We start from the raw sequence: 15013 nt of genomic DNA, 5'->3' as shown, positions 1-15013 counted from the left end.
AGGCCGCGCGAACCGTTGCGAGCGGCCGCGGACTACGTTTCCCGTCAGGCCGCGCGGGCCGTTGCCAGCGGCTGCCGGGCGAGGGGCCGTGGACTCCGCTTCCCGGCGCGCCGCGCGAGGCGCCGGGGCCGCCGGCCGAGGGCGGGCCGATGCGGGCAGCCCGGACGTGAGGCATGAGCGGCGCCCTCCGCCGGCCCGCTCGCGTCCTGCCGCCTCCCCGAGCGAGGGTCGCGCGGCGCGGGGCCTAGCGCGGCGGCCGCCATGGAGGTGAGCGGGCCCGAGGACGACCCGTTCCTGGCGCAGCTGCACCGGGTGCAGTGCCCTGTGTGCCAGCAGACCATGCCCGCCGCGCACATCAACTCGCACCTGGACCGCTGTCTGCTGCTGCACCCGGCGGGCCACGCGGAGCCCGCGCCGCCCCGCGCCAAGCGGCGCCGGCCGTCCGAGAGCTCGGCGCTCAAGCAGCCGGCCACGCCGACGGCGGCCGAGAGCAGCGAGGGCGAGGCCGAGGAGCCGGACGACGGCGGCGAGACCGAGAGCCGAGAGAGCTACGACGCGCCGCCCACACCCAGCGGCGCGCGGCTCATCCCCGACTTCCCGGTGGCGCGGTCCGGTAGCCCCGGCGGGAAGGGCGCGGGGCAGCGGCCGGCGGCGGCGGCGGGCAGCGCGTCCCCGCGGAGCTGGGACGAGGCGGAGGCGCCGGAGGAGGAGGAGGCGGCGGGCGACGCGGACGGCGAGGACGACGCGGGCCGCTGGGACGCGGACGCCGCCGCCGCCTTCGAGGCCCCGGGGGGCCGCCCGCACGCCCGGGCCCCCGCGGCCGAGGAGGTGCGGCAGCTGCTGGAGGGGAAGCCGCTGGCCGACACGATGCGGCCCGACGCGCTGCAGGACTTCGTGGGGCAGGGCCGCGCCGTGGGGCCCGAGACGCTGCTGCGCTCGCTGCTCGAGGCCAACGAGGTGCCCTCGATCATCCTGTGGGGGCCGCCGGGCTGCGGCAAGGTGAGCGCGTCCGCTCGCCCCGCAGCGCCCCCCGGGCCGCAGGCGCGTTCTCCGGGCGTTTCCAGGGTGAAGGTGTCTGAATGCGGGGGGTGCGCGGGAATCGGGGGACCCCCGCGGCGGGCCGCCCAGGGCCGTGGTCCGTCCTGTTCCGGGGGCGGGTGGAGTCAGGTGTGCAGCCTGCAGTCGGGAATTGTAGAATTTCTGTTGTGCTGCTTCCGACTCCTTGTAGCCGGTGGTTTTTTCAACAGACGGGTCTTCCTCAAAACTTGAGACTGCGCTCGCTTAACAGGACTGACGGGAGAACTCCTTCCCCCTGCGAGCCGCCTTCATCCACCGTTTCCATAACTGTCCTTAGGATGGCTTGTCCTTTAAAGAAGCAACATCGGTGCATCGCGGTGGCCAGTGCTTTCTTAGGGGCTGGCACAAGCCCAGAGGAGGGCACTTAGGATGTTGGCGTCACTGGAAGAGCGCTGGGGAGACTGGGAAGGAGCCCTAAGGAGACAGGAGCTAGGACGGATAAAAGAGAAAGCGAGGAGGTGCTGAAATACATATTTTCTTATCTTCAGGGAAAGGGGGGAGAAGGAGCGCCAGTGAGCGAAAAGCAAAGCCCAGGGTGCGGTGCGAAGGGGCTCAGAGCTGTGGGGTTCAGACTCGTCAGCGCACAAGGGCTTTTACGATTTTTCTCCAGTTCTTCTTTCCAGCTTCGTCTCCCACAGCTTAATCGCATCTCCGTTTATTCCAGTTCCTAGCGTGTGTCCTGCTCGTGGTGTGCCTTCTTGTTTGCACTGGAGCTTTTCTTCAGCCAGGAACAATCAGAGTTGACTCAGGAAGCATGGCACCGCGCGGTAGCGTTCTTAGCGATTCCCTAGAGCTCTTAAGACGGTCAGGACAGCTAATCAGGTGGAGGACGTAGGGGCAGATGGCAAGAAAAACGCCCCTGTGGCGGGGAGCTCACAGCAGATGCCTGGCAAGAGAGCCAGTGGGCCGAGCTGCTCAGGGTGGTGGGTGGTCAGCGGCCACGAGCCAAGCAGATGTGGCCTGTAGGCTGGGATCGCTGAGGGGCAGCCGCGGTACCTGACGGTGCTGTGTGACTCTCAGAAAGTCAAACGCCCCCAGCCCACTCATTCAGGAGCAGGTTTGCCTCTCTCGTGACACAGTCTTCCGTTTGTCTTTACCTCCATCCGTAACTGCTATACTTCACTGCTGGCAGTAATAATAAAGTTAATAATAGCGTGTGTGTGTTTATCAAGCATCCGTTAAGCGCCAGGCGCTGAGCACCGCTTTCCCTGCGTCTCTCCGTCGCTTCCCGGGAAGCGCTGACAGGTCGCGGTGCTGCTGTTCCATCTCTGTCCCCAGTGGACAGTCCCACGGGGTGGGGGTCGTCCTTGGTCTCTCAGTTCAAGCGCTGGCTCTCCTCTTCCGAGCTGCCCTGCGGAGCTTCCAGAAGTGGCCCAGTCAGCCCCGTGGGTCTGCGCCTCACCCGTCGGTGGTGCTGTTTTCTTGGTTGGGAGAGGTCACGGCTGTCGCCAGGCTCTGCTGCCGCAAGGTGGCCGCTCTTTCCGGGGATTCTAGAGATCTTAGCGTGCCCAGGAAGGCATCGGATGGGGTTAGACACGAAGGAGAGGAGATCAGGATCGGCCGAACTTTCAGCTGCTTTCCCGTTTCCTTCGTAACACTCTTCCCCACGTTTGGAAGCGCGCTGCGCCGTCTCCGATCGTGTCTGCTGCCGAGCGCGCCTCTGCGTTCAGGCTGCGCGTAGCCGCCCCGCGGCTGCTCTGCCAGCCTGGGCGCGCGTCTCTCCATCTCATCCGCTTCCACGCTCTGCCCTCTGTCGCAGACCACGCTGGCCCACATCATAGCTAACAACAGCAAGAAACACAGCGTGAGGTTCGTGACGCTGTCGGCCACCAGCGCCAAGACAACCGACGTGCGCGACGCCATCAAACAAGCTCAGAACGAGAAGCGCTTTTTCAAGAGGAAAACCATCCTTTTTATTGACGAGATTCATCGGTTCAATAAGTCTCAGCAGGTACGTGCACTTCTTTCTACTTTCTTTTGGTCCTTGTGAACGCTGACGTGAGTGTAAAGCCCGTGAGGTCGCTGCATAATGCCCGGGGCTGGGGATGATGATAGCTCTGCGTCTGCAGAAACCTAGACCCTCAGCCCTTCTCCTTTATGCCTGTGTGCTCACTTTTTCTTAGCGTTTTTTTTTGCTGACCAGAAAATGCTTCCTCTATCTGCTAAATGAAATTGTTGCTGTATCTCTGAGCCATACATATCAGAAAAACCACTTTGGGTCAAGCTTCCAATTTTCATAAATGTTTAAACATCAGGACTCACAGTGAGCAGTCTAAGTTCCTAACCTAATCCTGAACTCAGAATTAGGAGAAGGAAGGAACAGCCGACTTACCCAGGATCCTGCAGGTTGTCGACTGGGGTCAATTTCTTTTGTTTTCCTCCACGATCAGGACACGTTCCTTCCTCACGTGGAGTGTGGAACCATCACGCTGATTGGGGCGACCACGGAGAACCCCTCCTTCCAGGTCAACGCTGCTCTTCTGAGCCGCTGCCGGGTTATCGTTCTCGAGAAGCTTCCAGTGGAGGCTGTGGTGACTGTCTTGATGCGGGCGATCAACTCCCTGGGGATCCACGTCCTGGACTCCAGCCGCCCCGCCGACCCTCTGAGCCACGGCAGCAACAGCGGTTCTGAGTAAGTGACTCCGACTCTGGCAGGGCCCTGGGGCAGCACCTCCCGGAGAATCCCCGGCTGGGGCTGGAGGGGCGGGATGGAGAAACGTCCTTCTAGGAGAGACGGGGTCCTTCTAGGAGAGACGGGGACGGAGGAGGGAAGTGCTGGGTTACAGACAGGCAGACAGGCTGGCTCTGTCTCTGCAGCCGGTTCCTGGCTTTTCACATGTGAGTTAGAGCCCATCGTGGGCTTATCTGTAGTTCTTCCAGCTTTAACTGCTTAGCCCCTTACTTTAGTACTTGGGTGTTTGCTTTTGTGCTGACAGATGTGGGTCTTTTCCTAGCACACTTCTTTTTCGAAGCGTGGAAGACCGACCATGAGAAGGCTTATTGATTATTTTCTTCACAGGATAGACTTACCTTACGAATCTTTTGAAGTTTATGCTCAGATTCTAATTTCCTGTTCCTGCAGTTTTTTTTCTTTTTAAGACACTAAGAATTAATATAAACATTACCATGAAACTCCTTTAGCCTTTTTAGGATGGTTTTTGAGCACTCTAGAAGTCAAACTCAGTTCCGTGAAAGTAAAGAAATTTTAACTGAAAATGATGCATTAAAGGCCATCCCTTTCCTCTTGGCGATCTCTTTCTGTACCGTGAGAGCTGCGTGATGCACGGGCTGTGTATCGTGGATGATTGGCTGGGTTACTTGGGTCAGAGGTTTTCCCGTATTTGTATTAGGGCGTATTCCTCAGCTGCCCCAGGGTCCCGCATCAGCAGCCGTAACGCCGGAGGCCGAGGCCCATCCGCTGGGAGGCTGGTGCCTCCACCCTCACCCCCACTGCTCTGGAGCTGCTCTTCTGTGAGGATTAAAGCACAGACCAAATTTTAGGCTCAGGGCTTAGGTTTCAGCTGCCCCTCCCCGTGTGTCCGGCCTCCGCCGCTCACTCCTGTCTTGGACGCAGGAGGAGCTATGTGGTGCCTCGTGAGAGCCCTGGACACGGCCGAGGACCCTATCGGCCCCAGGTCGTGTGGCTTTAGGGTAGAGCTGAGGCGGGACCGCCACCCGCGGTGGGAGCTCCAGGAGGGGCCTCCACGTGCGGGGCGTGCGCCGGGGTCTGCAGGGCTGCTGCCCTCTCTGCGCGCCCACTCTGACTTTCCGCCAAGCAGCACGTCCACTGCGGACTCACGGAAGCGCGTGATCAAGGGAAATCGAGAGGGAGAAAAATCCTGACTTTTGCGTGTGTGTTTTTCGTGCATGTACTGGTTGTCGTTATACGTCTACAACTTTCTATCCCACGTTTTTGTTTATCTAGGGTAATTTATTTATTTTATTCACATCAGTATTTCGTGGGATGACTGTCAGGTTGTTCCCTCGCCCCATCACTGCCGTGCCGTAGTTTAAGTGGAATGAGGACCAGAGCAGCAGGCAGAGGGAAGAGTATCAGGCTTAATTCGTGGGTCTGCTTGTTAGCAGTTCTGACGAGAAGTTAAGTTGGGAGACGTCACAGGTCATTTGCTCAGGAGGCTGAGACACAAAAAGGCCGAGTCATGTGCCCCAGATCACACAGTTTGAATGATGGAGCTGGATTTTGAAAGCGTGCTTCTAACCCAGTTGGAAGAAGGAGGCTGAAGTTCAAGGAGTTACTTAGTACCTCCTTGGTACTGAGTGAAGGTGCTACTGGTGAGTACTAACATTCTAACCTTTTTCTGTGCTTCTTCGTGTCCAGGCAGACTGTATTAATTTGTAAAGGATTAGGAACCAAAGGCTTCCATCCATAATTTAGCAGTTGTGTCTTTTGACCAGATCTGCGTGTCACACTTACCAGGGATACAGTTTGAAAAGGCATGTGCCCGGGGTCAGGCCCTGGAGGCTGTGGAGTCGGTAAATCTGTGCTGAGAGCCACACACCTGGATTTTAGGAAGGTTTTCTGTAACGTGACACACGTCGCTCTTGTTACCCTGACCGTGGAGTGTTCCTTTTCCTTAGAGAGAGTCACAGAGCGTTGTTTTGTCATTCAGGGAGCGGTTAACCGAGCCACGTATGTGCTTCTGTTCTGCATGAAATAACAGGCATGTTTTCACTTACTTCACTCCTCCTGCAGCTTAGACATCCAGCCGTAGAATCCTCTAGATAGCAGGAAAACAAGGTGCAGAAAGATGCAGGCCTTGGAAGGAAAGAGGGAAGGAGGGAGCTGGCCTTGCTGCACGCGCCCAGGTTCCGGCTCAGACCACATGCTGCTCTCCAGCTAGAGGACGAGGCTGTCACTTCCTCCCTCTCTGGGTCTCATTACTTTGGAATGTGATCTTTCCCAGTGCACTTAAACCATTTTTTCCCTTATTATGGGACAGTTTTTTAAATCACGGTATAACGATATAATTTACTGTCTACTGCTTATTTCTCTGTGGGATGCTGTGCAATTTCAGGCACTCTATCTCCAAGGTAGCTTGCGCCTCAGTTAATTCTTTGATGACTTTGGAAAGTTACTTGCAAATGAGAAACATTGTAAAAGTGGACGCTTCCGTTTTACAATAGCCTTAAACTCTCTGGAGCCGGAGTACTGTCCACGTGATCTGTGCAGCAGAGGCTGTTTGTTGCGGAATTTTGCCAGGGGCGGTGCCCGCGTCCCTGCCTCTGTTCTCGCGTGACCCTCCTCCGTTCCCTCTCCTGAGATCTCAAGGTGTTTTGGCGCGTTTATTCCTCTTCGGAAGCTGGCTGGTGGCAGCGGGGGTCGGGATGGGCTGGCGGGGGCCGGGACCTCCGGCCGCGTCCTGTGCAGCAATCCTGGCGGCAAGTTCCCAACAGAGACTTAGCGCGTGACCGTCCCGAGTGGCACCTTGGCTAGTGGAGCCCAGGTGCTGACAGATTTGTTTGTGTTTAAAGAGATTCATTTTGGACGGGGCTGAAATTGGAGTGTGGCTCGCATGGCAGGGGGTGTGGAGCACTGGGGGCCGGGGTGGGCGCCCTCCCGTCCCCCCGACTCCAGGCCTGACGGACGGGATGACAGTGGAACGGGGTGGACTTTGGTTAAGAGTCTAAACAGCGAAGGAAGGATTTCCTTTTCCACCATGCAGAACCCATCCCCAGTTTTAAAGGCTAATCACAGTCTGCTCGTCGGCTTCTCTCATCACGAGCGAGGCCCGTGAGGAGGCGTGGCAGCGCGGGAGGACTGGGCTGGGAGAGCACCCACCTGTCTGTTCTCTGCCCCCAAGCACTTCACGCCTCTCGGTGCCTCCGGTGGACCGTCACACAGGAGGGAGGTACGTGCACCAGAGCCCTGACCAGCAGGTGGCAGAGCAACAGGTGACGTCACCCCTTTGTCGCTAGTGTTTGCATTTTTTATAATCCCATTTGGTGAAAAAGTAATATTCAGAGTTCTGAGTAACTTGCTTGTATTTCAAAATTATATTTTTTGTTAGTAAGGTTGCAAACGCTATATGGTATGACCCCAATTTTGTTTTAAAAACTAGACTGGATATTTATAGGATAGAAATTCACGAGATGTTCAGAAGGTTCTACCTGCCACCCAGTATGTCCGGAACCCCAGGTCACACCACCCAGGTTCAGTGAGGTTGATAGTGACGTGGGTGGATGGCCCATAGAGGAAATTCAGCACATGACCTGGCAGCTGTTGTTCTCTAGGTGGTGCAGATAAGGGGTTTTTATGTTTTTGTTTTTTTTGTACTTTCCATATGTCACCATGTTTAAAAATACATGTTTCACTCTGAGATTGTGGGGAAATTGAAGTTAGTCCATTCGTTGTGCAGATGTGGAGTGCCTGATGTCCGCCAGGCACTGGGCATGAAGAATGAAACGTAATTCCAATCCTCGCGGCCCCGGCAGTGGCGGGGGGATGGAGAGACGGCGTGTCACCACCAAATGGCCCGCTCCAGGTGACGCTCACCCAGGGTTCCGGCTCCATCGCTTTCCTCCTGCAGATGGCCCTGCGGGCTCTTTGTTGCTAGGAAGCCTCCCAAGGGGATGGAAAGCGTTGCTTTTAGTAGTTCTGAGATGAGATGTTCAGGCCGTTTGGGTCTCTCTGCCCCCCCCAAACACACACACACGTCTATACACACACACGTGCACACACACACGTACACATACATGTATACAAGTACACACATACACGTGTACACGCGTGCACACGCATACACATACACATGCACACACGCACGCACACACGCGCACACACAGATGATGTGCCGTCACCGAGCCCCGACTGCCCTCCTCTTAGGCATACCTGGGCTGCCACACCCCCTCTGATGTGGGCCCGTGCAACACGTTCTCTTTAGTGTGGGTTGTCTAGTTTTTTCCAAGTCATCAAAAATCTGCTTCAGAAACGGGCCATCAGCTTTACGAAGAGCCAGTGAGGCGGCCTCGGTGTGTGTGGTGTCTGATCAGGAAGGGAAGAGGGTGGGCCTGTAGGCTCTTCCCACAGCTCTGGGGCCCAGGCGGCTGTCAGGAGTCCTGGAAGAGTCGTTCACAGCGCAGCTAATCCCTGGGGTGGGAGGCGGTCCCCGGAAGGCTTGGCTGGCTTCGGTGAGGGAGCAGGGAGGTGAGTGAGAGCAGTGGTTTGGGATCGTCAGGGAGTGAGGTGCAGATTGGGGTCGTTCAGGCTGTTCCCCAAAGCGAGGTGGGGGGTGGGTGTGTGGTCAGGAACTCTGCGTGGACCTCCGTAGACAAGCTGGGCCCCTTTTGTGGCCGCCTCCCACTCCCCGCCTTGGCCCAGCCCAGTGGATGCCTAGGAGTTGTTTCCCAAGCAGCTGATGAAGGTTGATGATGACATGGGTGAGCCGTAACTTTGGACGATTATTTTTTGCTTTGCACATGTGCAGCTGGCACCTAGCCGGAAGGAATAAGACCCCTCTATGTAACTAAACGTGTCACATATCTCGTGTAACTAGACTGGGAATAGGAAAAGTAGTTCAGTTAGACTCGAAAAGAAGTCACAGTTAGACCTCCTTTACGAAGGTCCGCGTGGGCTTAGTACCCCCGTGGCAGCGTGCCCCAGGCCTAAACCCCAGAGCCCTGCTTCTGGGTCCTGCTGTGCCCAGAGGGACTGGGGACCTGGTGGGTTGTTTGTAAAATAAGGGACATGTGTGTGCTTATGCAGTTGTCACTCAGTATCTGCGGGGGAATGGTTCCAGGGCCCCTGCCCCAACAGATACCAAAATCCGAGGGTGGTGGGCGCTCAGGTCCCTTCCGTAAAATGGCGCAGTGTTTGCATAGGACCCGAGCACATCCGTACACTTCACATCATCGCTAGAGGACTTACGATACCTAACACAGTGTAAATGACACGTAGATCGTTGTAAATATGTTGTGAGTGCTTTGTAAATGGTTGTTGGTGTGCAGCAGATTCAAGCTGTGCCTTTTGGAACTATCTGGAATCTTTCCCCCTGACGTTTTCCATCCGAGGCCGGTTGAATCCGTGGATGCGGAACCCACAGATGCAGAGGGCAGAGCGTCCAGTGAAATCACCTCGCGACTCCAGGGCGAGGCAGTTCCCAGTCTTGATGCCAACCCGCGTGACACCGTGGACCCGCTTTAACACAGTGGTTTGGGATCCAGGGCAGAGGCTGGAACCTCGGGTGGCTCGTTAGTGGCCTTGCGGGGACAGAAGGTCACAGAGCGCTGCGGGGTGAGCGTGTCCCCCGAGTGTGACGCGCTCCCGGTGGTGTTGCAGGCCCTCCGTGCTCATAGAGGACAAGGCGGTGGACACGCTGGCCCGCCTGAGCGACGGGGACGCGCGGGCCGGACTGAACGGGCTGCAGCTGGCGGTGCTGGCCAGGCTGAGCGCCAGGAAGGCGTTCGGGAAGAAGAGCGGGCAGAGCTACCCTCCCAGCCGCGTGCTGGTCACCGAGAGCGACGTGAAGGAAGGCCTCCAGCGCTCTCACATCCTGTACGACCGAGCAGGTGAGTGACCGCCCGAGCCGTGCGGCCCCCGGGCAGCTCCGCGTCGGTCATAGAGGCGCCTCCCGCCCAGAGCCCCGTGTCGCAGGCCTGCTTCCCGATTGCTCGGGTGCAGAGCAGGACGGCCCTGATGAGAGCGGGTGTGAGACTGCGGGAAGTTGGGTGCGCCTCTGATTTCAGTAGCTCACTGAGAGGTAGAATCCTTAATTCTTAGAGTCTCTGGGAAAAATTAAGTTTACATCGAACTTGGTGCTTTTATTTCATAGTAGTTTTTTAAAAAATTAAAGTTGACGTGTGTATGTATCTGTTTTCATAGAACCGTATTTACAGGTACCAAATATGATACCAGCTTTTATTAAATTCCTGACCCGGCGATATTAAATGTTGTAAGCACAGCACGTTTGTGTCTTTTTATAAAAGACGCGGGTGCTGAAGAGAGTCTGCTGCAGATGAGGCTGTAGGGTAGACTTGGGTCTGTGTGATTCTCGGCAGTCACACGGCAGGAGCTGGAGTAGATTTCTACACCTTTGAAAGGAAGCTGATGGCTCGAGCTGTCACTCTGCGTGCCGTGTCTGCAGTGTTTCCAGATGCTTCTTGGTGATGGAAGCTCCTCCTACTGGCCGGGGCGGGGCGTGGGGGAAGCTTGGCAATGACTGGTTCCGGGCATGGCCTCCTGATGAGGGCACCGAGCGGGCCATGTGACCCCTGGGAAGCGCCTCAGCCGACTGGGGGCACTAAGGACATGCTGGAAGCCCGTCACGGCCGCTCCTGTCCACGTCCCGACGCAGCCCAGGCATCTCAGCCCCCAGCACTTTGTGCCCCGAAGTTGTATGAATGCTCAGAAAATCTGAACAGTGAAACATTCTGGGTGTAGAGCATTGCTTCACTTTGGCCAAGTGCAAGGATTGGAGATGTGAACGAAATGTAAAATTTCCAGAGGTAGAAATAACGCCCACGTGCTGGACTCCCGTTGTTTCGGGGGGCTCTGGTCTTTCTCCCTTGTGGTTGTCCTAAGGTGATGCTTCATTCTGACGGGACCCACTGGAACTGCTCTCACGTGTCATCAGACCGTCAGCTAAAAATCAGAGAGCTGCCATCTAACATAATGGTAGCTAACGTGGAAGTTTGTTTTGTAATTTTCAAAACAACCTTAGGCGGTAGGTAACTATTAATGTTACCCCACTTTACAGATGGCAAAGCCTAAGTTCACAAAGCAAGTGCTAAAACTCATCCTCAAATCCAAGTCTGACGGATTCCGAGGACAGGACCTTCCCCCGTGTTGGTGCTGCCTGCACGCCAGCCCACCCCGCGGTCACCAGCCTCATCCCTGCAGCACGTATGTGTGCGCGCGCACACACACGCACACACACACACACATGCTGGTTCCGGCCTCTCGGGGTCACGTTCCATCAGGGGGAGCCACACATGACGGGGACCCCTGTTCTCCGCAGCTGTGTGCTGCCCGCCTGGGCCAGGCCTTGAGAACCCGCACGTTCTAGGAGCCTTCCCCTTCGTGCCGCCCCCGCTGTCACATCCCCACCCACAGTGGGTCGGCGGACACAAATGCACTTCAGATCCCAGAGAATCGTCCTCTCACAGGCTTTGTTCCATAAATACGGAGGATAGAGGCCTCGCCCTGGGAACCTGCTCGCTGGTACTCTTGGCCTTTTTTATAACTCTGCTGAGACAAAGACCGCCACCCCCAGGATTTTAATTATTTCTTTTCATGTCATCTAGCATATAGTAACCCACCTGTGGGATTTAGTAGATAGCTCAGATATTTCTGTGTCAGAGTGAGGAGGTTTCCTTTCCAAATGAGAAAAGTTCTCTGCCCTGCATTGAGGTGGAGGTTCTACACAAATAGTGTGGAATTCTAGGCTATAAAGTGGTGTATGATAAAAGCAAAAATAGAAGCTAGTATAGAATATCTAACCATGCACATTCCTACAGGGCTTGCTCTGTGCCTGGCGAACGTTATTAGTCAGCCCCGTGAGCTAGCTGGTCTTGCACCCATTTTACAGATGAGGGACCAAGACACAGACGCGGTCAGACTTGCCCACGGTCACGTGGCCGGTGCGCTTGGCATTTAAACCCAGGCCGCCTGGCTCCAGAGCCCGTGGCCTCGACCGTGTTACCTTCATCGTGGACCTAGTAAACGCGTGAGAGCCAAGGACCTTTGCAGCGGGGGAGGCTCAGGGCCGTCTCGTCGCTCACAGTTGACGAGGCGAGCGGAGGGGAGCTCTCCTGCGCCCTCCGTGTCCGCGGGTTGGCCGAGCCTGCGCTGCCGGCCCCCCTGCCCACATCCAGGCTCGGCGGCCCACACCGGTCGCCGGGCAGCTGGAGGGCGGCTGTCAAACCTCGCTCTCCTCAGGCCTTCCTGGGCCCCTCACTAGTGCAGGCTTCCTTGAAGTCGGCCGGGGGAGAGCAGCGCGCGGCCCGGATGGCGTGTGAGCGGCGGGTCCCGCGTCCCGCCGAGGCTGAGCGGTGCCCTTTGGTGTCCAGGAGAGGAGCATTACAACTGCATCTCCGCGCTGCACAAGTCCATGCGGGGCTCGGACCCGAGCGCCTCCCTCTACTGGCTGGGGCGCATGCTGGAGGGGGGCGAGGACCCGCTGTACGTGGCCCGGCGGCTCGTGAGGTTTGCCAGCGAGGACGTGGGTGAGTGACGGGGGGGCCGGGGCCCAGGGGTGCTGCTGCCTTCCGGCCTGGGAACCTCCTGGCTCCGTGCGGGGCAGGTGAGGAGGAGGAAGAGGGTCAGGGTGAGCACAGCCGCTTGTTCCTGGGGGGGGGGGGTGTGCTCGGGGTGTTGGTCTCCCAGAGTCACCGTTTTCTGCTTCCTCTGCGGTGGGGACCACGCAGGAGGACAGGCCCCCTCATATCATCTGCACTTTGCTGCATGTCACAGACAGTGCGTTTTTTACGAAGCGAAGGTTTGCGGCAACCCTGTGTCAAGCGGGTCTGGCAGCACCCTTTTTCCCACAGCAGCTGCTCCCATGGTGTCTCTGTCGCACTTCGGTAATTCTCATGATATTTCACACTTCTTCGTCTCCGTTATATTTTTGTTATGGAGATAGTGATGAGTCATCTTTGATGCCACTACTACAAAAAGATTGGCTCACTGAAGGCTCAGATGATGGTTAGCATTTTTTTAGCAATAAAGTATTTTTAGACATAATGCTGTTGGTGACGGTAGAGTGTAAACATAACCTTTGTACGCACTGGGAAACCAAAGATTTCATGCGACTTGCTTTATTGCCGTATTCGCTTTATTGCAGTGGTCTAGAACCAAACCCACAATATCTCTGAGGTGCCTGTGTTGAAATAAAAGAAACATTTTAAATTTGCTTTGCAGTCAGGTGTTCTGGTTCCATCAGGCAGCTCCTGAGAAAGAGATGGAAGATTCTGGACACTATTTAAAGAAAACGACCAGAAAGATTTACCTTTCTTTGGTATTGGTAGATGTTCTGCTTTTAACGTGTCCATCCTTGTGACTGTCTCCGTGGCCTCTGCTCCTTACGTGGGTTGTACGTAGTCTCCTGTTTTTCCTACCAGATGCAGAGTTTTTATCCATGAGGAGACAGTTCTTGACACTGCGCAGTAACCACTCAGTAGATATCTCCAGTAAGGTAACGAGATCAGATTTTGCTGAGTGGATTTTTTGGTCAAAGTCTGCAGGCAGTGATGGGTCAGGATGGGGGTGTGCGTTATGACTTACACGTGCCTTTGTCTCTGTGTGTGTGGCAGGTCTGGCCGACCCATCTGCATTAACACAAGCAGTTGCTGCCTACCAAGGCTGTCACTTTATAGGCATGCCCGAGTGCGAGGTAAGGGAACCCGCTCCGTTCTTTGCAAATCAGTCCCTTGCTCTCACGCTGTGTCCCTTTGTGGTCCCTCACCATGGGTGCCTGGGCCACTGAAGAAGCTGCTTGGCTTTCTCACTCGCGTCTTAGAAGCTTAAGACTCTAGAGAGGGGACCTCAGGTGTCAGCAGGGTCATGTGTTCAAACTGGGGGAGTCCTGAGTGCCGAGGAGGTGCCCAGGGTTTCCTGGGGACGGAAGTGTCAGAGGAGCCAAACAGGAAATCTCTGCAAGTTCACCCACAAACAGAGCAGCTCCTGCTTATTAGCTTTATATATTCGGGTTTCAGGAAAATTTTCATATAATAAAAAGTTCTTTCAGTTTAAAAAAAAAGAAAAGAAAAGAAAACCAGTGGTCTGGTTCAGCCTCTCGCCTCAAGCAGGAATGTCTTCTTTCTGTCCTAGGTGATCCAGACTGTGGGCAAAGCGGGGGAGTAAAAGCCTGGGGGCGGGGATGGGGGCGGGGGGCTCTTCTCAGAACTAACCAGAGGCGGCGCCTCCGTGACCGTGGTGCCCTCTCGCCCAGGTGCTCCTGGCCCAGTGCGTTGTCTACTTGGCCCGAGCCCCGAAGTCTGTCGAGGTGTACAGCGCCTACAGCAACGTCAAGGCCTGCCTGCGGAGCCACCAGGGGCCCCTGCCCCCCGTCCCCCTGCACCTGCGCAACGCGCCCACCAGGCTCATGAAGGACCTAGGCTACGGCCAGGGCTACAAGTACAACCCCGTGCACAGCGAGCCCGTGGACCAGGACTACCTGCCCGAAGAACTGAGGGGCGTGGATTTCTTTAAGCAGCGGCGGTGCTGACTCTGAGGCTGGGCCGGGCCGGGGGAGGCCCTGGATCGCCGGGTGGGCGGCCTGGCGGGAGTCACAGCAGGCCGACCTTCCGTGCCAGCGGTGTAAGCGTTCCTGCGGGGGGGCGCGGTTCCTTCAGCCGAACGTGTGGCGTCGAAATTGTGTTCGTTTGCACTCTGTGCGACGTTATGCTCATGAAACGGTCTGGCAGCTTTGTGCAATGAATTAACGTTACGAGGGATGACCTATTTTGTCATAGTATTTAAGTCATAATGTCATTTCAGAATTCAGTTCTGTAGGGTTTTTTTCCTTTAAAAAATGGATATTCTGGGTAGTTTCAATTGGTAAAAAAATGTAATTGTGATTTAATACTGCATAGTGTTTTGGGTATTTTTTTTATATGCAAAGGTCTTATAAGCCAATAAAACTATTTCAAAGTACTTCAATTCTTGCCTGTTTTTCCACCTGGGATCCAAGGTACCAACATCTGTCACCATCACATTTTGATAGGTAAGCACTGTGAAAGAAAAATTTTCATAGGTGACGTTGGAAAGTTTGGAAGTCCGTGTATCTTCCGAAAATTAACTTTTAACCATTTTGAAGGATTGTAAATGGCTTCTGAAAGAATCAGCAGCTCCCGTCCCGGGCCTCCCCACTTCTCCAGACTCTTGAAGCCCCGTGTTTCTAAATGATATATCCGGTTTTGCCTCTGTGTTTGCTAAAGCTGAATATGCCCCCGCATGCGCACACACACACACACACACACA

At 55.8% G+C, this 15013-nt stretch overlaps 1 protein-coding gene across 8 annotated transcripts; it reads left to right on the top strand.

Annotated features, from left to right (window-relative positions):
- Positions 1-61: 61 nt before the first annotated feature.
- Positions 62-14692, top strand: WRNIP1 (WRN helicase interacting protein 1). Of its 8 annotated transcripts, none has more exons than XR_014232355.1 (10): positions 62-999; positions 2837-3028; positions 3468-3709; positions 6900-6947; positions 7455-7502; positions 9374-9603; positions 12103-12258; positions 12506-12615; positions 13345-13424; positions 13983-14123. XR_014232355.1 is itself a non-coding variant. In XM_082345649.1 (10 exons), exons 1-10 carry the CDS (start codon positions 262-264, stop codon positions 14256-14258), a joined length of 2166 nt encoding a protein of 721 aa, XP_082201775.1. In that variant the 5' UTR covers positions 62-261; the 3' UTR covers positions 14259-14692. The 8 variants fall into 8 exon arrangements, 7 of the variants coding, with proteins under 7 accessions (XP_082201775.1, XP_082201777.1, XP_082201776.1 ...); XM_082345649.1 differs by having other exon boundaries at positions 12460-12615; positions 13983-14692; XM_082345651.1 differs by lacking the exon at positions 12506-12615 and having other exon boundaries at positions 13983-14692.
- The last annotated feature ends 321 nt before the right edge of the window (positions 14693-15013 follow it).

The sequence above is a fragment of the Balaenoptera borealis genome (genome assembly GCF_965194805.1).
Source record: "Balaenoptera borealis genome assembly, chromosome: 12".
Classification (NCBI taxonomy): Eukaryota; Metazoa; Chordata; class Mammalia; order Artiodactyla; family Balaenopteridae; genus Balaenoptera; species Balaenoptera borealis.
Note: the sequence above shows the minus strand (reverse complement) of the source record. Positions and strands in the feature narration are given on the sequence as shown.